The sequence below is a fragment of the Athene noctua genome, chromosome 1 (genome assembly GCF_965140245.1).
Source record: "Athene noctua chromosome 1, bAthNoc1.hap1.1, whole genome shotgun sequence".
NCBI lineage: Eukaryota > Metazoa > Chordata > Aves > Strigiformes > Strigidae > Athene > Athene noctua.
Window position 1 is genome coordinate 2850706 of NC_134037.1, and position 23946 is coordinate 2874651.

General features: G+C 55.8%; 2 protein-coding genes across 5 annotated transcripts in view; one reads left to right on the forward strand and one right to left on the reverse strand.

Moving 5' to 3' along the window:
• The first annotated feature begins 7920 nt into the window (after window positions 1-7920).
• Window positions 7921-9311, forward strand: POMC (proopiomelanocortin). The gene is made up of 2 exons (XM_074921195.1): window positions 7921-8043; window positions 8682-9311. Exons 1-2 carry the CDS (start codon window positions 7921-7923, stop codon window positions 9309-9311), a joined length of 753 nt encoding a protein of 250 aa, XP_074777296.1.
• A 2141-nt stretch (window positions 9312-11452) lies between these two features.
• The window catches only part of EFR3B (EFR3 homolog B), a 44429-nt gene continuing 31935 nt past the window's right edge, over window positions 11453-23946 (reverse strand). For 3 of the 4 annotated variants that reach the window (XM_074895407.1, XM_074895409.1, XM_074895405.1), the window contains exons 11-23: window positions 22880-22991; window positions 21085-21136; window positions 20760-20932; window positions 20017-20092; window positions 18994-19155; window positions 18560-18691; window positions 18388-18455; window positions 17266-17393; window positions 16739-16830; window positions 14791-14839; window positions 14429-14535; window positions 14241-14290; window positions 11453-13310 (exon numbers count right to left, since the gene is read on the reverse strand). In XM_074895407.1, coding sequence (XP_074751508.1) covers window positions 13205-13310; window positions 14241-14290; window positions 14429-14535; window positions 14791-14839; window positions 16739-16830; window positions 17266-17393; window positions 18388-18455; window positions 18560-18691; window positions 18994-19155; window positions 20017-20092; window positions 20760-20932; window positions 21085-21136; window positions 22880-22991 — 1307 coding nt within the window. In that variant the 3' untranslated portion in view covers window positions 11453-13204. The remainder of the gene's footprint in view (window positions 13311-14240; window positions 14291-14428; window positions 14536-14790; window positions 14840-16738; window positions 16831-17265; window positions 17394-18387; window positions 18456-18559; window positions 18692-18993; window positions 19156-20016; window positions 20093-20759; window positions 20933-21084; window positions 21137-22879; window positions 22992-23946) is intronic. The other variant, XM_074895406.1, reaches the window with a different exon arrangement.

Here is a 23946-nt window from a genome sequence, read left to right on the forward strand (position 1 = left end):
TTCGGTTGGAAAAGACCTTTAAGTTCATCGAGTCCAACCGTTAACCTCACACTGCCAAATCCACCACTAAACCCTGTCCCTAAGCACCACGTCTACACGTCTGCTCAACCCCTCCAGGGATGGGGAATCTACCACTTCCCTGGGCAGCCTGTTCCAAAGCTTGACAGCCCTTTCAGTGAATAATTTTTTCCTAATATCCAATCCCAACCCCCCCTGGTGCAACTCAAGGCCATCCACTTTTGTTACTTGGGAGAAGAGACTGACTCCCACCTCTCTCCAACCTCCTTTCAGGGAGCTGTAGAGAGTGATGAGGTCTCCCCTCAGCCTCCTCTTCTCCTTCCTCCTTCAGACAACTCAAGTCAGCTCGATTATGACAGCCAAGAGAAGCCCAGCTCCAACTTTCCAAAGCCATGGAAGATCAAGCTGCAGACCCCTGTCATAATTTCTAAAGGGATCAAGACAGAGCTTCAGGATAGGGCTTCCTTGGAAGGATTGGGCCAGATGGATGAATTTGCTGGCTGGAAAAATCAACCTGAGAAAGATGAGGGAATTCTGGAGGTGCCAGAACATGTTGACGTTTTCCAGTCTATCAATATTTGGGGAAATTCAGCCACAGTGGGGATAAATGTGACAAGAGGTGCTCAAAGACTGGTGTGCAAGCCAGCACCTTCCCTAGAGAGAAAAGTCTGAGGCCCCAGCTGAAAGCTGCTGGTTTTCAAAGGAGACTTGGAAGACCACATGCTCTTTTCCCTCACCTGCTTTTGCAGGTTGCCTTGCTGCAATGTCTTTTGGGGTCATGCACCCAGGTGCAGACAGCCTTTCTCCCCCATCTTCGGCTCTGCTCACCAGCTACATCTCCACCAAGACCAGATGCCACCTGGGAGCACCCCCAGGCACTGCCCTGTGGCCACCCAAAGCCCTGTCACTCCAGCCAAGCTCCTCGAGGCTCCAGGTCCCCATCATGCTCTGGCTGGTGCAAAACTGGTGTCACAAACCCTGTCCTGATGCAAGATGTGCAGTTGGTACCCACCAGAGCATCATTTCTAAGGGAGATGAGGCTCGTGAAGGGTGATCAGCAAGGCACGAATCCTTTCAGACACTTGTGCCATTGGAAATGTTGCTCCTGTAAACAGAAGTGAGGCATTTCTTTACAGAGCAGGAAGATGGGCTGTGCAGCTCCCAGCCAAGGGATGCTATAGGTGCTGAAAGATCATTGGCTTGAAAGGAACACTGGAAAAGCTTGTGAAAAAGAAATCCATGAAGGGCTTTCAAACACGTCGACCCACAGATTGCTCCGAGCATGCGCTGCTTACCAGCCTCTCCTAACAAGCACAAGTTGCTGCAGTGAAGATGCGTCCCTCACCATGAACCCAGAAGAGCAGCAAAAACAAACCTGTTCAGGCTGAAAAGGCTCTTGTTCCTGCAGGGGTTTGCTCTGGTAAAGTGTTTGCTGCAGTCTTGAACGGATCCTGCAATTACAGGCGGTGCATGATCTATCCAGTGAGGTGACATGACTCAAGCTTGCTGCAAATATCAAGAAGAAAAGAGAATGCCAGAAAACACCTACAAGCAAAAATATCAGAGTGACATCGTTCAGATCCTCAAATGCCTTTAGTTGTCGGTTCCTAGAGAAGTGCCCAATTTTGGTTCGAATCGGAGAGAATCAGCCACAATTATAGATTTTAGCATATAAATAGTGCTGACGAAAAGGCACTGTCATCAGTAAGCTTAGGCAAGACAGCAATGAGTTCCACCAGTTCACATGCCACACAGACATTTCCTTCTTCATTTTAGGTCTGACCTTGAGTTTATTAAAGTCCTCAGGAAAACCAGTTGACTCCAGGAGAAAGGAAAAGGACTTCCCTCTCTGCAGTAAAACTCATATGTGCCATACCCCCGCCTAAAAAGGCTTCTTTTTTGCTTTTTTTTTTTTTTTTTTTTTTTTCTAATGGAGGCTGCCCTGGGCTCCTCTTGCTGTGGAGCTCAGCACCTTCACTTGAGCTTAAACCTGATACCAGGTGCCTGCTGGGCCAAGGAATCAGTGGTGGGATTCCCAGTCCCTAACTCCACAGCTGCTCTTGCTCCTACAGGGAGGCTACAACCAAGCAAGCATCAGCATTTTACTCCAAGAGCAAGGTGCATGGCTTATATTTTACCACCTGCCATGGGCACAAAGCAGGCACAAGGGGGTTCAGAAGGGACCCCTTGATCAAAGCCAGCTGGAGACCACTGCTCCAGGTGTGCACAGATGTGATCACCTCCATTTATGCACCCAAAAATGCCCTAATCCTATGGGTGATCTGCCAGTCGTTGGCTCCAAGGCTCCGATTTACCACCAATAAGTGTTTTCTGGCTTTAAAATCTTCAAGAGATGGAGGCTGATAGTTTTGTGGTAGTAATCCAGCTGTCTCTTCATCTGGATGTCTCCTGGGTCCCTGCTCATCGTACCCTGAGCAAGTCCTTAGTGCAGCTGCCCTGTGGATCCATCCTCCTCCCATTTCACCAAACACGAGCTGAAGATGGTCTGGATGAAGCAGGGTCCTCAGCACCACTCCCCACCCCACCAGCTGCACCCAGGCAGGAGCAGAAGTGGGTGCTGAGCCCAGGAGACTTGTTCAAACAGAGGACAGGTCAACTGTCTGCAAAGCACTGCAAGAAATCTGTCCTGAGATAACAGGGAAGGGGACTGCCTCGGCACCCAACAGCACACAGAGGGACATGTGGGTCCTAGGACAGACCTACGTGCAAACCCCAGAGCACCTATTGCCCCCATGACGCCGGTGTTTACAGCCCGGCGGGGCGGCTGCCCCACGTCCCATGGGATTTGAGCACATTCGCACATTCACGACATTCGCACCCGGCCCCGGAGCTCATTCACACCCAGGTGTGACCTGTTCTTCAAATTAAAACGGAAAGGCCAGAAATCACGCGGCTGATGAGCTTGTTCACCCATGGACACCTCACCCTGGCACCCAGCCCTGCCGGGAAAGGGCTGCACGTCCTGACCCTGTGGCTTTTATGGGGACAAGGTGATGGTGAAGCCACCACATCTCGTTCGAGAGGTCCCTAAAATGAAGTCCCCAGGGCTGGGCAGTTTGTTGTAGCAGAGCCCTGGGGACTTGTCTTGCTGCCAGCCATGCTCAGAGCAGGGGCTGGAGGATGCTGCTCTTGCAGTGTAATTATATGGTCCTGAATGGTCTTCAGCTCTACCCCTGTTTGGGGAGAAGAAAGAAGAGGTTTCTCCTAATTCTCTCCATTGGAGGATCCTTTTCTTGCCATCTTGGCTTTCCACTACTCTTGTCCATCTGCCTGGGAGCTGGCTGCATCCACTAATCATTTATACACTGGACTTTCTTTGGGAAAAAAAAAAAAAAAAAAAAAAAAAAAGCTCTGTAATAAAATATAATGAGTATTCTGCTGTTACACCAGGAACAGTCCTGCTCTGGGAGGGGAAGCCGGTCACTCCAGCACCCCAATAATGGAGGTTGCACTTCTGCATCCTCCAGAGGTGCTGGGGCACCAACATCCCTGAGAGATGCTGTGCTCCCCGGCACTGGGAGCAGGGAGGTTGAGCTCCAGCTGTGGGTTTCTCCAGGAGGGAGGTCTGAAAATTCCGACTGTGAGGCCAGTGAGAGCGGAGGCATCCGGCACAGGCTGCCAAAGCCATGGCAGAGAATGCTTCATCTCAGCCCCTCACCTGCAGCCGCTCAACTCAATGAGGTTTCCTAAATAGATTTCGCATCTTCCTTATAAACATAAACTGCTCAGATCGGCCTAATGAAGATGAAAGAGCCTTTAAAGTGGGCATCATAGCTCTGGTTTGGGCCATAAAGTATCTCAGAATAGCTTTCCGTCATGGAAAAATATTGCAGATCGGGGGATCTGTCAGGGAGGACGGAGGCAGCTGACGCAGTTCTGGGCGCTGCGGCAAGATGTGGATGGTTTGGAGATGGATCTGCGGAGGACAGGGGTCTGGAGAAGGTGTGAACCAAACTGAATGCTACAGAGGCTATTTCTTGAACCTCTGGTGCTTTGCATCTTGAGTTACCTGCTATGGAGGGTTTCATCCAGTCCCAGGGTACTCGGGTGAATCCGTTGCACCCCAATACCCTTTGTCAAGGAGGTGTGGATGTCTGCAGCCCACTGAAGAACAACCTACCTCCTTTTTGTTCGTTTTCAACCTCTTCTCTGACTGTTGGAAAGAGGGGAGGATCTCCAGAGGAGACCTCTCCAGGATGGAGCATCTCCACCCTGAGGCAGAAGTCTGGATGAAGTGGCTCAACCATGCTCCAGGCCCCTTTAGCCCCAGCGTCCTGCTTATGGGCTGCTCCCCCTGGGAAGATGCCTTTGGGATGTCTCCTTTCCCTACAGAAGACCAAGTCAAGTAAAATAAGAGCAAATCCCCTGCGCACCCGAGGTGAAACTATGTCTGTTCCCCGCTGGTGGGGTCATGGGCAAACCTCCATGTGTGGCTTCGCCGTGCCCTGCGGTTTGTCTTCTCATAAGCATGAAAATCAACAACTGTGCTTCATACAGGCTGGCAGGAGGGATGCTCACAGCCCACATCTAGCTCTTGCCCGAGCCCAGACCCAATAAAAATCAGTTAGATGTTCGGGGAGGATGGTCCATCCTTCAAGGACCATCTTGGCATTACATACTGGGGATGGAAAATCCCGATGCAGATGTGTTTCTCCACCTGGGTAAGCTCAGAGCTGGGGAAAAAAAAAAAGACCTTAAAATCTTAAAATCACCCCCTCATCCTGACACACAGCTGAGGACCAGTGCCATCACTCTGGGATGCTTGTGGAGAGCAGCCAGCGGAGGTGATGAGCGAGGTCAGAGGCAAATCTGCCTCAAGTACATGAGACATGGGGTCTAAAAGACCCTGCACATCCTGGCAAACCAGCTCTGAACACTGTCTCGCTGCACTTAAACCTCCTGCACGGGGCCTGGCAGGGTTCTGGGACATGGTTTTACCCCAAACCACCCCAGGGTAGAGTCAGGAGCAAAGCCAGAGCCATCTGGAGGGGCAGTTTCCATGTTGCCACCCTCTTTTGGGTGGAAAAAGAGAGTTGACCCCTGCAATCATGAACCAGCTGTCTGTAGGGGCTGGAAATTCGGCATCAGACAAGATTCCCCATCGATCCAACCCCCTCGGATCCCCCATTTCCCCCAGCCCCCTTCTAGGCTTGCCCCAAGGTGCTGTCCTGCTCTGAACACATAGAGGACAGAGCATCCCTCTTGCTCACCTGTGCAAGGCTTGGCCAAGGTGCATGAAGGAGCCTCCTGGAAGCCACAACTGCTCTTACATATGGAGTAGCCAAGGCCAACCCTATAGAAAACATGAGTTCTGCTGGGCTTTGGGCTGTTGTGCCATAGGGAAAGTGTCTGCAGCCCAAAGCTTGAGTGGAGTGGAGAGGCTGGGGGTTGATGGGCGCAGAAAGGGAGCAGTGAGGCTTGCCAAGCCACGTAAAGCTGTCTGTTCTCTGAAGAAGCCACCCCCAGGCTGAAAAAAATGCTTTTTTGCTGCTTTTGCACCCAAAGCCGGTGGCCGCAGGACTCCCTGGCACATCAGGCAGGGATACCCCCTGCCTCCAGCCACCCTGCCCGGGCTGAGGAGCTGCTGCTGTCCCCAGAGGTTTGTTTTTAACCAAATCCTCTTTTATCCCACGGAAAGACAACCCCAAATCCACAGGACCCATCGGAGCACGGAGCCCTCCCACGCCCGAGCCCGAGGAGTGACGGATGCTCCTGCCCGGCATGCTGGTAATAAACAACCCGTGCCAAATCCGCCGTCGGTGCCGGATGATAGCTGGTGAAGGACTTTCCATCCAACCCCCCCCACCCCCCCCTCCCCACCCCAGCTCCAAAGCTGCAAACGCAATTAACAGCATCGCCCGGAAAACTTTGCCGGCTGCCCTTCGCGAAGAGATGCTAATCCCTCCATGCACCACGGGGCCGGATCCAGCGGACACCCGTCGCTCGCTCATCTTTTGTTCGGTACCTGGAACGGTCCCTCTCGCCCCCCCTCTGGCCCCCCCTTTCCCTCTGGCAGATGCGATTGTTCCGAGGGGATATAAAAAGCCGCCGGGACCAGTGGCCGAGTGGCAGACGCTCTCCGGGAGCGCGCGGGAGAGGGGGACGGAGGGTGTGTGGTGACAGCGGTCGGGCTCCCACCCCGGCCCCAGGTAAGCCCCCAAAAAACCCAGCACCCCAGCCCTGTGGGTCTCCTCGATATGTTTTGGGGTGTGTGGGGGGAAAGAAACTTGGCAAAAATCTGGGCTTGATGATAGGTGATGGGGAGCGGTTGCTGCAGGGGGGTGACACGCTGTGATGGACGGCCACCGGACAGGGGGTTCCCAGCGAGGGATGGGCAATAAAACACACCCTCCCCTCCCTGCTCTGGCTGATTGTCGGGTTTATTTTCATTACTGGGTGTTAATATATTACAGAGGTGCTGCCTGCTGCTGCCCCAGACCCTTGGTGCTGCTGTGCTGGGGGATCCTGGGCAACAACACCCGCAAATTCAGGCAGAAGACAGAAAGACAAACTTTATGTTTAAATTTGGGATGTCTCACTGTTTTATCTCCCCTTTTTGAACTGCTATTTGCTCTCATAACCATCAGGGGCTTTTTTTCCTCTGTCAAAAAAAGTCCCCCTCCATCCAGGCTCGACCTTGTGGCTCTTGCACCAGGAGGGATCAGCTGTCCCCTCCAGACACACATTTTGGGCCAAAATTAGACTTTTCTTCTGTTTTCTTTCAATGTGGGATGGGGTTTTCCTTCCATAGAGCTCCTGCAGCATGGGGGGAGGAGAGACACGTGAATTAAATTTGGCCGCTTGGGGAAGAATTGAGATTAGCAGAGGGAAAGCACCCCGAGCATCTTTGGGGACCCCAGAGGCAGGTCCCGGGGTGTCTGGGAGCCAACCCCAAACTCCTCCTTGATGGCACAGCAGCAACGGCCGCTTCAGCCCCCGGGTTTCAGCCAGATCCTGGGTTAATTTTGGCCACCCCCTGGTCACGCCACATCCCAAACACCACCAGCACTTGCCATAACCCACCCCAAAAGCCAAGCAACCCATTTCTACTTTATTTAATGTAAAGTATTAATGCCTTAGTCTTCTATGCCTCATTTAATACCATTTACAGTTGTGTCTCCCACCACGCAGGAGTTTTGCAGCCGCTCGAGGGGCATCGCAGGACAGGTTAGGAGGGAGCACGCATTTTTTAGAGGACTCAGCTTGCAAGCTGCGAGTGGTTGGCAAAGAATGAAACCTGAAGGCAGCTCCCTAACACTTTCCCCTTGCAGCATCACTCATCTTGATGGGGTTCTTAGGAGGCGGCAGCAATCCCCGCTGGCAGAGGTTGTCACCTGCGGTAGCAGTGACAAAAGATCTGGGCTCCGGAGAGACGCTTTTCAGTTCAGAAGGCAAGAGGAAGAAGCAAGGGAGGGGGCGTTGCCCATTTTTTTGGAGCAGCTGAGCAGGAGCAGAGGGATGTGGCGGCAGGCAGAGAGGCAGCTTTGGGTGTTGCCTTCCATTTTTTTGTGCCTCAGTTTCTCCTCTGGCAAAATCACCCCCCCTGCTCCTGGGGTGTAGGGAGGAGCGTGTCTTTGCAAGGAGCTCGGAGCTTCGTAGAAGGAGGGGGGGGTTGCAGCACTAAGGCATCTCCTGGGGCAAGGGACAGGCCTGGGGGAGGCAGGAGGGGACCCCGCTCCTGCAACTCCAACAGAGGCAACTTAGAAAATGGAAAGGTTAAGGGGGGGCGCGTCAAAGAAAGGATTGCAGAATCTCCTGAAGTAAAATAAGAGGGGTTTGTTTTTTGGGGTTTTTTTTAATTCTTTTTCTCCCCATAGTTCCTGCACAGTTTCTGGGCCCCTCTCAGCCCTCGTGTGAGCCCAGCCTTGTCCCCCAGCCAAGATGCTGCTGTGGAGCAGCCTGCCCGTGGTGCTGGGGCTGCTGCTCTGGCACCTCGCCGGCGCCAGCGGCCCGTGCTGGGAGAGCAGCAAATGCCAGGACCTCAGCAGCGAGGCCGGCGTTTTGGTAAGGCAGGCGATGGGGGCTGCCCTCCGGTTGCTTTGGTTTCTGTCCCCCCCCCTCCCAACCCAGGGATGGTCGCGGTGGGCTGGGGGAGGAGGTGACAGGGATGCCAACGCCGTGGGGTGACCTGTGTCAGTGTGGGGCGGGTGCTTTGGTGACCCACAGGTTTTGGTGGGCTTGTGCCTGCTGGTTTCATGCTGGGGGTTGATGCTGAAATAAGTTTTTAAGCTGGCAGCATCCCTCCTGCACGGGATGAACCAGCAGTTGGGGTATCGGCTTTACCCTGTGCCCACGGGTGCTTGCAGAGGGTGATGGTGACAGGCTGGTGCAACCATGCACTTTTGTGCAAGTGCCAAGTTTACTCCAGGGACCCCAGAGTGGGGGTTTCCCCCACACACACACCCCGACCCCCGGGCACTGTTTCCAGCCACCCAGAGCTGGTTTGGTGCCTGGGCATGATGCTTCTTGAGCTCCCTGCCAAGGGGGTGGCACCCGCATGGGGACATCAGTGGGACACAAGTGTGAAACCATCTTGGGAAACATCCTGCTCTGTGCAAGCAGCCCCCTGCAACACCCCCCTCAACCCGGGGGGGTCCCGGCCAGGTGCTCACCCTTCCCGCACGTCTCGTCCCCCCGCGCAGGCGTGCGCCACGGCGTGTAGAGCCGATCTGTCAGCCGAGGCCCCCGTCTACCCAGGGAACGGGCACCTCCAGCCCCTCTCCGAGAGCATCCGCAAGTACGTCATGAGCCACTTCCGCTGGAACAAGTTTGGCCGGAGGAACAGCAGCAGCGGTGGCGGCGGGGGGCACAAACGGGAGGAGGCGGTGGGGGGCAACCCGCTGCCCGTTGTCCCACCATCCCGCCGCGAGTCAGAAGAGGGAACCGGGCTGGAGCGGGAGGAAGGCAAACGCTCTTACTCCATGGAGCACTTCCGCTGGGGAAAGCCGGTGGGACGCAAGAGGAGACCCATCAAGGTCTATCCCAACGGGGTGGAGGAGGAGTCAGCCGAAAGCTACCCGCTGGAGTTCAGGCGGGAGCTGGCGCTCGGCAGCACCGGGGCACCTCCCGAGGAGGAAGAGGAGGAGGAAGAGGAAGGCCAGGAGGAGGAGAAGAAGGCTGGCGGCTCCTACCGCATGCGCCATTTCCGCTGGCACGCGCCCCTGAAGGACAAGCGCTATGGGGGCTTCATGACCTCGGAGCACAGCCAGACCCCTCTAGTGACTCTCTTCAAAAACGCCATCATCAAAAGCGCCTACAAGAAGGGGCAGTGATGGGGGAGAGCCCGCAGGTGTCCCCCAGCCCACCCCGGTAGCTTTAGTGTCCTGCTGACATGTGTTTCACTTAGAGATCACTCGTTATGTCGTTCTTAATTAGTACTCCAAAGAGGTCCGCTCCCAGGTTTCACGGGGTGGGAACAGGTTGGGGATGAAGACGCCAACTGCTTCACCACACCCATGGGACACGCACGGGGAGCGGGGATGATGCCCAGTTTGGAGCACGCTGGATGATTTTCATATTTTCACTGAGCTGTACAATACTGTAAATGATAGGTTAAAAGAATTCTAAAAATAATAATAAAAAAAAAAAAAAAAAAAAAACAACCATTTTTTTGCAAGCTAACCAGGGCTCAGCAATGTCTCTCGGGGTGCTTGGTGTTTGTGGAGGGGCAGAAAAAGAGAATTGCAAAGTAAAATCCTGTGTCTTGTGGGGTAAAGAGACATGGCTGGGAAGCATGTTTTAGGGTGGGGGGAGCCCCAGAGCGGGCGCCGGGGGCTGCATTTTGGCCGGGACCAGCTCCTGCACACCCCAGCAGAGTGTTTTGGCCCTGGGGAGGAGCCCCACGCTGATGTGCCAGGGGCTGATGTGTGCTGGGGAAATGCAGCATCCTCAGGGTGCTGCCCCAGGGAGCAAAGGGACCCAGCCACGCTCCCCCAGCACCCACCTCCCAGGTAAACTTGGTAATTCCCCAGCAAATTATAATGCTGAAGAGCCTGGAGACTAGGGAAAGCATCCCCATTTATTTACTATAAAATGGTGGAAATATTGTTAAAGAAAAAAAGGGCTCAGTGTTTTATTTCCCATTTTGGGCCTTGGTAAGTGGGTTTGTGTCTCACACACCCCCCGGGGAGAAGCCCAGGACCATTCCCCACAGCCCTGTGCACTGCAGGGAGCTTCTGGGAGATGGGGGAAAAACAGAGGAAATACTGAATTATAAAGGATGATAAAGATGAAACTTTTGGGTTGGGTTGGATCCTGGGCACAGAGCTGGGGGAAGGAAGCTTGTCCACAGCCACAACCATCCTCCTCCTCACCCCCTGCCATCCCTTCTCCATCCCAGCAGCAACCACCCATTTTTCCTCTCCCAGGGCAGAGATGGGGCCAAGACAGCAGATCCCCCATGGTGGCAACATCAACATTTATTTGAAAAGGGCATTAAGACGGCGCATTTGAAAATATCGACAGCTTCCTGGCCTTTTTAACAACCCACTCCCCCCTCTGCCCTTGGCTACACACGGAAACGCCACACTGCTCCGCAATACAGAGATGGAAACACACACATGCACCTAAACTGCTGACTTTATAGAAATATACTCTGTCATCTATACGTACACAAGTACCTAAACTAAACGTGATGTACAAACAGGTCACTTACACCGTGTGTGTGTGTGTGTCGGGGAGGGTGGAGGACATTTACAGGTGGAGTTTGGGTCCCAGAATACGGAGGGGCAGCGGTGAGACATGCTGGGGGATGCAGCCAGCCGGGGGGTGACGGTCCCAGCCCCGCTGCAGGGTCCCACGGAGCAGAGTAAGGGAAAAGCATTGGGACAGGAGGGCCTGTGGCCCCGTGGCTCCCCTCCTTCAGTGTGAGCAAACCTCGTGCTCATCTTTGCACCTTCTTTGTGGTTTTGAAGAGTTTTGGAGGTGTTTTACCCGTGGGGGGTCAATTGCTTTTCCTACTGCGTTTTAAGTTTTTAGTGCTTTTCATTAGAACAGCCACGGGAACAAACCCTTCTTCCCCCAAGCAGTCTGCTTTGTGTTCCCACTGCCAACCCCAAAACCTGCCCCAGCCCAAATTCAGATTTCAGCAGGACCGGGGAGCAAAAAGAGCTTGGGGACAGGGGACAGAGACACATGGGGGGACCCTGAGGAGAGGCAGCAGCAAGGGGAGAACCTCAGGCACCGGGCAGGGCTGGCACAGGCAGAGCCACGCTGTGAGCGGGGCAGCACCATGATCCAGCCCAGGGACCAAAATAAACCCTTGTTTTTCCTGTGCCCTTAAACTAGATCATTTCCTAAACCCGGATTACAGCACGACAACACAAACAAGCGGTGACCTCGGGGCAACTGTGAACTGCATCCACCACTGAGGGGAAAAAAAAAAAAAAAAAAAAAAAAAAAAAAAAGAGGAGTAGGGAATGGTGATGTGTCATTATAGCTTAAAATATATGTCTGAAGATCTGCAGCGAGAGTGGCAGAGAAAGGGGTCGTGGCTGAAGGAAGCCAGCAGGGCACAGGCAGAGCCTTTACCTGCTGCCCCTCCGCAACGGGCAGAAGCAGCTCCTGCGTCTCCAGCTTCAGACCGTTCTGTGTCTCTTGAGGCAGCTCAGGCGGACGCAGCGTGGCCGGCCCGAGGGGAAGGGGCTGCCCGAGCTCGCAGAAGAGACCCCCAGGGAGCCCCAGCCTGCTCCGAGGGAAGCTGCAGGCAGTGCTCGTCCCACTGCGAAGCGCTCCTGAGCTCGCCTCAGCACACCGATGCTTGGAAGGCATTTGGGAGCAGGAGAGACCCTGTGAACAACTAAGTATCTCCTGTGAGCAACGGAATATCCTCCTCAAATGACTGAATAACCCCTGTGGAGGACTGAATACTCGCTGTGAACAACTCAATACCCCCAAGCAACCTCTCCTCCTCATCCCTACCATCTTCACCTTGTAGTTTCGGTTTGGTAGGACCCAGAATTTTCCACCACACGTAAAACTCTTGGACAGTCTCATCTGCCCCCAAATTTTCCTCCACTGCACAAGGACAGGCGCTATCCGCAGCCTGCCAGACACAGGATCTACACGGTGGACCCTCTAAAACACCTTATGGCAGCTCTTTCCTTGCTGCACGGGGGTTTCTTTGTGATTATGGTTCAGCTGATTTAAGATTGGACTTTGTCAAAGCTAAAAAAAAAAAAAAAAAAAAAAAAAATAAAAAAAATTATCTCTTTGAGACAGGAACCCCAGAACTGTCACAACCCAACCCAAAAATATGAAAACAGTGGGTTCACGTGTTAATATTCCCCAGCACAGTGGCTGCTCGTGCCTCGTGTCATCGCCCCACCGGCACGCTGCCTCTGGGCTCAGTCCCCATCAGCCCCGTGGTGAACTGGGGGAGAGGCAAGGCTCTTCTGGGTTTTCCCCCAAAAAAAGTGGGTTTTCCCAAAGAAATTGTGTTTTCAAGTGACCTGGAACCAGCCAGGCTGCTGCGTGCCCCCACACTGGGGTGGGACAACTGCCACCCCGTGCTGCACCGGGCATCGGGGCGCCGTGAAGGGGAACTGGCCACACAACGAGGGGGCTACAGACGACGGAGGCTCACGGGCCAGGAGTTGGATGTGGGGACCGTATCTGCCTCAAGCACCAGCTCGGGCAGGTTTTGGTTCTGCGGCTGCCCTGGGCTCCGGCCCGCTGCACCCCAAACCCCCTCCTGCCTTTGACAGGCTGAATTCTCCAGGTTCAGCCCTGCCCCGTGGCGGGGGCTCGCGACGTGGCTGACAGACGATGAGGGGAGGGATTTCCTGGGGAAGAGGTTTGCTTTATGTCGGGAAGATGTACGTGCCCAACGTGCTCTGCCTGAAGCCGGAGCATCCCCTCTCCCCTTCCCGAAAAACAAAACCAGTGAGGGAGGTCACAGCAAATACCCACCTCCCCACGCCGCTGCACCCCGAGCCTCCTGCACCCGCCAACCGCTGCACAACATGGCTGCGGAGGCAGAGGGTCACAAAATAAAAGTACAGGAGAGGGGTTTGCGGTGCCAACAAATCTTGGGGCGGCCTCGGCGTCCGTGTCCCCACCCGTCCTGCACGAGGACGCGCTCCCCGCGGGGTCGGCAGTCTCTCCCCAAGAGGTCCTTTGGTGCGAGCTGTGCGGCGGTGGCTCTGCCCTACCAGCACGGCCACCTTCAGTACACGCACAGGTCTGGGAACTTCATCTCATACACCGGGATGGAGTGGTTTTGGGGCTGGCCATAGGCAGCTGTGATGGTGCCAGAAGGGCTTGGTGGTGGCCTGAAACACAGGAGATGGAACAAGGTGGTTTACAGAGAGGTTTGGTGAGGAAGTGAAGCTTGATGCAGAAAACGTGCATTCCTGTATCGTTGCAAGTCTCCTCGGGGCCAACACAGCAGAGGGGAACTGGGGCAAACAAATCAGAGGCTGCTCCCAGCAGCTTGTCACAGAATCCTTCAGGTTGGAAAAGCCCCTCGGGATCATCGAGTCCAACCCTCAGCCCAACTCTACAAAGTTCTCCCCTACCCCACATCCCCCACAGCTCATCCCAACGGCCCTGAAACCCCCCCAGGGATGGGGACTGCCCCCTCCCTGGGCAGCCTGTGCCACTCTCGGACCACTCTTGCTGGGAAACATTTTCTCCTCCTGCCCAGCCTGAGCCTCCCCTGGGGCAGTTTCCAGCCGTTCCCTCTTGTCCTGTCCCTGATCCCCTGGGAGCAGAGCCCAGCCCCCGCCTCTCTGCAATGTCCTGTCAGGAGCTGCAGAGAGGGATGAGGGCTCCCCTCAGCCTCCTCCTCCTCACACTGAACACTCCCAGCTCCTGCCCTGCCTCCTCACAGGATTGATTCTCCAGCCCTTCCCCAGCCTCGTTGCCCTCCTCTGCCCTCGCTCCAGCCCCTCCAGATCTCTCTGGGATTGAGGTGTCCAAACCTGGACACAACCTCCAGGTGTGGCCTCACCAGTGCCGAGCACGGGGGGACTGTCACCTCCCTGCTCCTGCTGCTCACACTAGTGCTGATCCAAGCCAGGAGGCCGTTGGCTTTCTTGCCCACCCGGGGACACTGCTGGCTCATGTCCCCTCTTGCCACCACAGAGCCCAACCCCAGGCTGGCAGCCACCCCAGCACATGAGTCTCCTTGATGGGGGACACGTGGCTCCCACTGCCAGGCACCCCATGCTTGGCACAGCTCAGCTGTGGCCCCGACTCACCGTATGGTGATCTCGAAGATCTGGTTGAGTTTGCTCTGCAGCAGCGTCGCCTGTAACACAGACACAGCGGCTGTATGAGTGCGGCTGCACCCTGGGAGTCATGGGGGTACAAATGGGGACAAACACCCTTCCCCGGGCACCAGAGCAGGGCAGCTGTGGGGATTGACGGTGCCGCAGCCCCAACTCACCCGGGCACCACAGTGGGCGGCGATCTCCTCAAACGGGGCTTTCTGAAATTTCTCCACCACTTGCCGCCTCCGTTCCCGCTCCTGCTCCTCCACAGCGACACTGTCTACTGAAGCAGAGGGGAGATGGCTCTCAGCTGCTCCTCACCCGCACGGACAACCACATCCCCTCCTCCCCAGCAGACAGCGCGGGTTTGGGCATCGCTAGAGGGTCTCCAGCATCTGACTTTGGGACCAGCCCCCCCGGGACACCCCCAGGGCCAGGCAGAGCTATGAACACACATAGACACAGGGGTGACAGCACCCATACGTACACACCACACCAGCCTCCACCTCTCCCTGCCACAGCCAGCTCCCTTGCTTACCTATTGCCTTCTTCAGCGTCTCGTATGTGATCTCTTCCGCTGGTGCTCGCTAAAGGAGAGGGAAAAGCACATCAGGCTCAACGTACAGCATAGGACATCATTCTGGGGTCATAACAACCCAGAACCAGTACTCCTGGGCTGTACTCTTACACCAAAACACAGCATATCCTTAAGGATCACAGAATCACAGAATTATCTGGGTTGGAAAAGCCCTTGCAGCTCCTCCAGCCCAACCATGACCCTCCCCCTGACCGTTCCCAACTCCCCCAGATCCCTCAGCGCTGGCTCAGCCCGACTCTTCAACCCCTCCAGGGATCCCAGGGACTCCCCCCTGCCCTGGGCAGCCCATTCCAACGCCCAACAGCCCCTTCTGCACAGAAATCCTTCCTCAGAGCCAGCCTGACCCTGCCCTGGGCAGCTTGAGGCCATTCCCTCGGGGCCTGGCGCTGGCGCCTTGGCTCCAGAGACTCATCCCCCCTCTCTGCCCCCTCCTGGCAGGGAGTTGCAGAGGGCCAGGAGGTCTCCCCTCAGCCTCCTCTGCTCCAGACTGAACCCCCCCAGTTCCCCCAGCCGCTCCCCAGCAGACCTGTGCTCCAGACCCTGCCCCAGCTCCGTTGCCCTTCTCTGGCCACGCTCGAGTCATTCAATGGCCTTTTTGGGGTGAGGGGCCCAAAACTGAACCCAGGAATCGAGGGGCAGCCTCCCCAGTGCCGAGCCCAGGGCTCAGATCCCTTCCCTGTCCCTGCTGGCCAGGGAGATCTTTCCTGGCAAAGAGCACTTTTAAAATGTTTTTTCAGGCTGGACTAGCCAGGCCTTACACCTCCCCTAAAAGAAAGACTTGCCACCCAAACAGCAGTGGGAGACCCTTCCTGCTGCGTGGCTCCCTGTATGGGGTTTGTATGGCAAGGTTTTGGTATCGGGGGGCTACAGGGATGGCTTCTGTGAGAAGCTGCTAGAAGCTTCCCCCCCATGTCTGACGCAGCTGCTGGCCAAGGCCGAGCCCATCAGCAACAGTGGTAATGCCTCTGGGATAATATATTTAAGAAGGGGAAAAAAACCCTCCTGTGCAACAGTAACCAGAGAAAGGAGTGAGAATATGCGAGAGAAACAACCCTGCAGGCACCGAGGTCAGTGAGGAAGGAGGGGGAGAAGGTGCTCCAGGTGCCAGAGCTGAGATTCCCCGCGGCCCGTGATGAAGACCACGGTGAGGCAGCTGTGAGGTCCCCGGGGGAGCAGATCTCCACCCGCAGCCCGTGGGGGACCCCACGCCAGAGCAGGGGGATGTCCCAAGGGGGTTGTGACCCCGTGGGGAGCCCACGCTGGAGCAGGGGAGGAGTGAGGAGTCCTCCCCTGAGGAGGAAGGAGCAGCGGAGACAAGGGGTGATGAGCTGGCCACAACCCCCATTCCCCGTCCCCCTGCGCCGCTGGCAGGAGGAGGGAGAGAAACGGGGAGTGAAGCTAAGCTGGGGAAGAAGAGAGGGGTGGGGGGAAGATGTTTTAAGATCTATTTTTTATTTCTCATTACCCTGCTCTGATTTGATTGGCAATAAATTAAATTAATTTCCACAAGTTGAGTCTGTTTTGCCCATGAGAGTAACTGGCGAGTGATCTCCCTGGTCTTATCTCCACCCACGAGCCTTTGGTTACGTTGTCTCTCCCCTGTCCAGCTGAGGGGAGTGACAGAGCAGCTTTGGGGGGCACCTGCTGTCCAGCCAGGGTTAACCCAGCACACTCCCCTTGCAGGCTGGGAGAGGAGCATCAGGGGGAGTCGGGGTCTTTCTGACTCGGCTCGCTGCCGGCCATGCTGGGGCTGAGTTATGCTCAGAGCAATTACATGTGCAGCCAAATGAAGAATTAGAGAGGGTGTAACTGCACACTCTCAGGCGGCTACAAGCACATGGTGCTGAAGGGATGAGGCAGTCTCTGCAGCTCCAGCGTAACACAGTACCTGCTCTCGCTCAGGACTGTTCCTCGACTCCACCTCAACCTGCAGGGAAATGGTCTCGCCAATGCTCTTCCTCTTGGACAAGCGATCTTCATCTGGGGAGGAAGAGAAAGGGCAAAGAGCTGACTGCAGGCACCTTGGGCGCAGCAGGGTGAGCACAGGTGGCCCCTGGGGAGCACAGCCTCACGTCCCAGCCCCAGGGGAGCTAGCAGTCCTTCTAAGCCATTCACCCAAATCCATCCAAACCAGCAGAACTGAGGACTGAGCCAAGCCCAGGGAACTTCTTGGTTCTTTCTGTCCAGCCAGCCCAGGAAATTCCTGATTAACCGCTTTATGCCTCAGTTTCCCCAAGGCTACACCTCCAAAGGAGGGCAGAAGAACAACCCACCATCCGCCATCTACCATCCACATCCACCATCCACATGGTCCACATGCAGGCCAAGAACTTCACACCCCCGTAACAGTACAGAGCAAGGGATCAGTTTCCTTCCCCCCCCCAGTTCTCCGGGACGGCCCAGGGTGCTGTGTACCCGTCAGCTGGGGGATGTAGGGCGTGCTGAGCCTGTCTGAGTTGTAGCCGCTGCCACCCAGCACCTCGCTGATCTTGCTTTGCCAGAAGAAAACCTCCGGGCCCAGGTGGTCAAGGCTCTTGCTCAACCTATGAAGACAGAGAAAAACCAATGGAGATGGCACAGCATCTCTCCTGCCAAGGGAACAGTGCCAGCAGGGCTTCCCGTCCTGCTGGGTCAGAAACAGAGATCTCACGGCTTTGCTTAGCTCCAGCACAGCTGCTATTTCTGCACACACCAGCACAGACAGGCTCCTGACCCACCACCACGGATACGGGTGTGCTCAGGAAGGACCACCCTGACCTGGGGAATGTCTGACGGGGGCAGAGTCTCCGTACGGGACCTCACAACCAAATGTGACCCCTGCCAAGTGTGCCAGCAGGACTGGGGCAGCCCAGCCAGCCCTCTGCAACTCCCTGCCAGGAGGGTGCAGAGAGGGGGGATGAGTCTCTGGAGCCAAGGCGCCAGCGCCAGGCCCCGAGGGAATGGCCTCAAGCTGCCCAGGGCAGGGTCAGGCTGGCTCTGAGGAAGGATTTCTGTGCAGAAGGGGCTGTTGGGCGTTGGAATGGGCTGCCCAGGGCAGGGGGAAGTCCCCGGGATCCCTGGAGGGGTTGAAGAGTCGGGCTGAGCCAGCGCTGAGGGATCTGGGGGAGTTGGGAACGGTCAGGGGGAGGGTCATGGTTGGGCTGGAGGAGCTGCAAGGGCTTTTCCAACCCAGATCATTCTGGGATTCTGTGGCCTGGGGATGCCCTACATGCAGCCACGACCCGGTGGCACAACAGAGCAGCAGGATGACACCCCTGATCTACACCCATCCTGCTGTCAGAAAGAGGGAGGGCTCAGCATACAGAGCTGATCCCGGCATTGGGCTGGCTGTGTGCACAAGCCGAGGCGATCACCCCCCCTTCCCTGACTGCACGGGATCTTCGTCAGATTCTGAACAGGCTGGAAACCACTTGATGTCCTTCCCACTGTGCCACCCCCAGATGGAAAAGGAGACAAGTGAAGGGCTGATAAACCCACTGTCACCCACGATCTTGCAGATGCCAATCCCTCAGGAGACGGTGTTTTCCACACTCTTACCTGGGTCTCTCCACAAACACGTCTTCAGGAAGCAGGTAGGGAGCTTCCTTCTGTCGCATCTGGATGACCTACAGAAGAGAAGAGTCAAGCTCAACCCCCATGGGTGGCCAGAGCTGATGCCAGAGCTGCCGTGGGCAAGGCTCCAGCACCGTCCCCAGGACCTCCCTCACACCTCGTGGATGTGCTGGCAGAAGGTGGGCACGGTGGTGAGCTGGCTGATGAGGTTCAGGTAAGCTGCGCCGAGGGCGAAGAGCGCGCAGCGGTTGTAGGCTGTCAAGTTGTCCTCGTTGATCTGGGCTATCTCCTGCAGCAGAGACACAGCCCCGTGAGGCGAAGAGGGACAAGGCCGGGCCGGGGTGGTCCCCATGCACCCCATGGTATCACCTGCCCTCCAAACATCCCGGCTCTCAGAGCTCGGGTTTGCAGCACTTCAGACACTGGCAAAGCGATTAAGATCTGTCCCCAGCACGTTGGTCTGGTCCCACTATGGTGGGAGAAGCCGACACCCCGCTTCCTCAGACACCCCAACTCCCCTTCCCATCGCATCCCCGCTCACCTGCCCCCAGCACTGAGCACCAGCAGCACACCCAGCTCCCCCCTGCCTACCTGCACAGCCAGCACCAGGCGGATGAGGTCCACCACGACCTCCTCGTTAGCCAGCTCGACGCTAATGAGCATCAGCATGCTGTAGAGAGCCTCGTAGTGAGCCTGCACGTTGCTCTCTTCCTTGCATATCAGGTAGATGTGTCGGTAGAGCTGCTGGCCATGCTGTGGGGACACGGAAGGATGTGGTCACCTCCTGAGCATCCCCCTGCGAGCAACACTGCCATCAACGCAGAGAAAGAAAAGCAGCAGGGCTCAGCAAAGGAGCCTTCATCCATGCAGGAGGGAGCAGAGCTCCTCCAGTCACCAAGCAAAGGAAGAAAGCCCCAGGGAGAGAAAGCTGTGGCTATCAGGTGGTGTTTCACCGTTCGATGCTGGACCATGATGGGGAAGAAGCCCTGGCTCATCCAAAAAAATAGCCCAGAGCAGGCAAAGAGCACTGGCAGCACCGAACCCAAAGGATGTCTCTGTTGCAGAAAGATTACGGAAACTATGGCTCAGAGCACAGCAGAGAAATAAAGCCCTGAGACACACTACGGGACAGCAAGGCCATCATGGGACAGAGCAGGGCACACGCTGGCACAAGAGAAACTCAGCTCTGGGATTGTTTTTTAGTTTAGGGGCTGCACTGCTGCTCGGTGGTGTGCGCAAGGTAATAAACTGATCCCATCTTGGCCTCGAGTTAGCTCCAGAGGGGTCTGCGCCACTCTGGAAGTGCTCTAAGGAGGCAGTGGGGGGGAATAAAAATAAATAAAATCAGGCAACTTCGAAAGCCACTTGATAAATAGCTTTTGGGATACCAGCACATCCCGGGGTACTCGTTCCTTGGGTCAAATAGAAGATTTAGGAGTCTAGAAAGGCTCATGCGTGAAGCGCTGATGGAGGTGGAATCCTGCTGGCTTTCAGGGACATTCCCAGGTCTAGAGATATCACAGTACTCTGAGACTCAGTGTGACTTGGGGAAACAGAGGCCCAGTGCTCACACTGGTCTGCACAAGGACAGCTTGACCCAGACTCTGACACTACCTTCTTCATGAAGACAGTATCTTGGCGCGAGCATTTGTCCACTTTCAGCTTCAGGACCGAGATGTCGCTGATGGTGCTGCAAGGAAAGGCCAAGGAGGGAGGAAAACTCAGACACAGGAGGGAGGAGGCACAATTCCTGCACCCCTGCAGAGCTGCTGGCCAGGAATGAGCCATCCGGGAAGAACCGATGCGGGAAGCTAAAGGAGGTTTTTAACACTCATCTGAGCAGTTCAGATATTCAAGAATCCTGAGGCAAATCAGTACAGGATTTCAAGGCAGTCGGTGCTCAGGAGCACGAAGGCAAGTTGACAAAGAAGGGTGCAAGTAAAAAGGATTAGCAGGAGCACAGCAAAACCCAGGGAGATGTTTCCATCTGGGATTACAGTCACCTTCATCCCGGGTAATGCAGCATGGACAACACGAGTGCCCAGCAGGACCATCCATGGGGATGCAACACAGCTGATGAACCCTGATGAGGAGGTTATTGCTCCTGCACATCCTCCTGGCACCACTGTCTAACCACAGGTGCTTTCAGCAGCGTGGTCCCACGTGTCTCTGGGCACAGCCTCTCAGAGAGACCCCCCCCCATGCATCCAGCTCCTAGCAGACCACTGATCTGCAACATTAAACCACCCCAGAATTTGTACCAGATTTATTAATAATCCTGCCAGCACTCTCAGCCCAGCAGATCTCCCTCTCAAGCCTGCTCTGCAGGGTGCACAGGTCCCAGCCCTGGGACATACCTGATGGTGGAGAATTTCTGTCGGTTCCCATGGCGATCGATGAAGCTGATGAGGATCTCGAGGACAAAGAGGCGGATCTCAGCATCCTCCATGAGGGCTGCGGAGAGCAGCCTGTCCAGGAAGGCGCTGGGGAGTGCTGTGAGCATGTTACTGCACTGGAAGCCCACAGAGACCTGCAAGCAGAGAAGACTAAGTACAGCTTGAGCTCTTCCTAATGCACCCCAGGGGAGAAGGTCCCCAAATCAGCTTTGACATGCCAGTAGCTGGAACCTCACAGGTCTTGTGGGGGTCAGATGTTCCTGCAGGGATCGTGACATGGTCATACCTGGAGGAGGGACTTCAGGAGCATTATCTGTGTCAGCCGATTCCGGTTCTCCCTGCCACAGAGAGAGGAAACAAATGGTAAAATCTAAGTGAAAACAACTTCTATACCCCAAGGATGGAAAAGCCTCAGAAAGGGCTGGACCAGTTTCCTGAAAGACGCCACCACAAACAGCCATGGTCTTCAGTGAATGAGCTCCAGATTTAATAGCCAGCAAAAAGGCTGCCAAAGGGATGATGAATATCAAAGCATACACCTTGCCATAGGATTCAGAAACAGGGCAGCACTTGCATCTCCGGCCAGGAGCAAGCTGAGCTCAGGACAATGAACCAATGTCTAGACATCTTAATCCCAAGTGACTCCCAAGGGACTGGCTCAGAACAGGCTCCTCACTTTCCAGCAGCTGCAAATCAGCAAGACAAAGCCCAAACCCTCCTGTCCACAGAGGTACGCCCGCTCCTCCCTCCCATCTCACTTCTTGCAAAGCCACCATGAAGCACATTTCCACTTCTTGGGAAAAAGAGGAAATCTTGAATTCTCTAGTGTCTGAACTCAGCCTTTCCTAGCCCTGGGGGGACACAGGGAACTCCTAAGGGATTTCCAGGCTGTCCCATGACACGCTGCCTACCTCTGCCCAGAGACTGAGCTACACCCCGAACGGCAGCATCCCCATAAGCTGAACCACTCCTCTGCAAACTCCTGGTTCACCTGCACACACAGAGCGAGCACCATCCTTCACACAGCATCAGAGATTTACAAACTCTCCCGGAGGAAGCTGGCGAGCTGAGAAAGGAGCAGTGACAAACAGCCTGGCATGACCAGCTGAGGAACTGCCATCCTGGGGCTACAAGCCCAATTCTGCTCCCACAGCCAGGAAAGCTGCCCTGGCCAAACAGCACCCAGCGTGTCTCCCACTGCCTGAATTGGGACCAAACGCAGGCATCAGGAGTAACCCCCATGCAAGCGAGGAGCAGAGTGTCTCCTATCAGCCAGCAAAGTCTCTCTCCCATCAGAGACAAGTGGGAAGAGCCTGACCGTACTTTGAAGATAAATATAGCATGAAAATCTGTTTGCTCCTTACCTACATGTTTCAGCGCTGATACCCTTGCTCCAAATAGCTCTCATGGTCTGTTCCCACACTTCTTAAGGAATTATGTTGTTTGGGTGTTTTCCCTTCCTTCTCTTCCTCCACTGCTGGGTATAAATACCTCCTCCCGCTCGGTGTTAATAAAAGCTCGGAGGCAGCTCTGAGGGGCCACGCGCCAGCGGGGGATGGCAGCCACGAACAGCCAGTCCCACGGAGCCACACATGAGCTTTTCAGCAGCCCTTGCTCACCAGCGGCCACCTCACTGCCCCAAGACATCTTGAAGTCACTCCCCTGATTATTATTTTTAGTTCCTGGCTAGTTACAGTTGACACCCTAGGACTGAGCTCCTGACAGCTGAATCTCTCAGCAGGTACCTGAAGAAATGCAGAGTTCAACTGCAGCACCACTGCCTGTAAACACCTCTCCCCCTTGATGCTCCAGTGTTTCAAGGGGCCCTTGTCATCACGTTTGCAGGCAGCAAAGCATTTTAAAGGAGGATCCTACGTTGCTCGGCTTCACTTGCTCCGCAGTGGAAGCGCTCGATGCTCGACCTTTCTGATAACATCCCACTCTGTCCCCAAAGACCACCTCAAGGTGGTCCCAGCACGTTCAGCTCCATGTTCAAAGCTTTACAGCCACACACATGGGACAGGGGCAGGGAGAGCAGGGCAGGGGGGAGAATGAGGAGGGAGGAAGGCATCCATTCTCACCCGGCTTTGCCAGCCTCGATGGACTGCTGTGAGGAGGGTAGCGGCACCTTGTTCATGATGAAGACCATCACCTCAGACTGCTGGTAGGTGGGCAGCGTGCTGGCAAAGGACCCTGTGGGGACAGAAGTGAGCTGGCAGTGCGTGGAAAGTGCAGCCCACCCCCCGCAGAACTGCCCGGTGCCATGGGGTCAGCCCGCATGCCCCACTCCAAGCCCCCAGACAGCTTTATCTTCAGACCCACACATTCAAGACCCATCAAAAAACCTCTCAGGTGGGACAGCCCCAGGCCCAGAGGCTGAGAGATGGCAAATCCTGCCTCTAACCACTTCCTTTTTTGGGGCTGGTGCATTCCCACCTTCAGTGGCTGCAGCAGGTGACTCCTGCCCTCTTTCACAGGATTATCTGGGTTGGAAAAGCCCTTGCACCTCCAGTCCCACCATGACCCTCCCCCTGACCGTTCCCAACTCCCCCAGACCCCTCAGCGCTGGCTCAGCCCGACTCTTCAACCCCTCCAGGGATCCCGGGGACTCCCCCCTGCCCTGGGCAGCCCATTCCAACGCCCAACAGCCCCTTCTGCACAGAAATCCTTCCTCAGAGCCAGCCTGACCCTGCCCTGGGCAGCTTGAGGCCATTCCCTCGGGGCCTGGCGCTGGCGCCTTGGCTCCAGAGACTCATCCCCCCTCTCTGCCCCCTCCTGGCAGGGAGTTGCAGAGGGCCAGGAGGTCTCCCCTCAGCCTCCTCTGCTCCAGACTGAACCCCCCCAGTTCCCCCAGCCGCTCCCCAGCAGACCTGTGCTCCAGACCCTGCCCCAGCTCCGTTGCCCTTCTCTGGCCACGCTCGAGTCATTCAATGGCCTTTTTGGGGTGAGGGGCCCAAAACTGAACCCAGGAATCGAGGGGCGGCCTCCCCAGTGCCGAGCCCAGGGCTCAGATCCCTTCCCTGGCCCTGCTGGCCACGCTATTGCTGATACTTCTCCTCTCCTTCCCTTCCTTGGGGAGTCCTACCCAGGGAGAAATATGATTTTTCCTGCATGCAGCAGCTCTGTCGGGGATAGCTGGGGTTGCAAT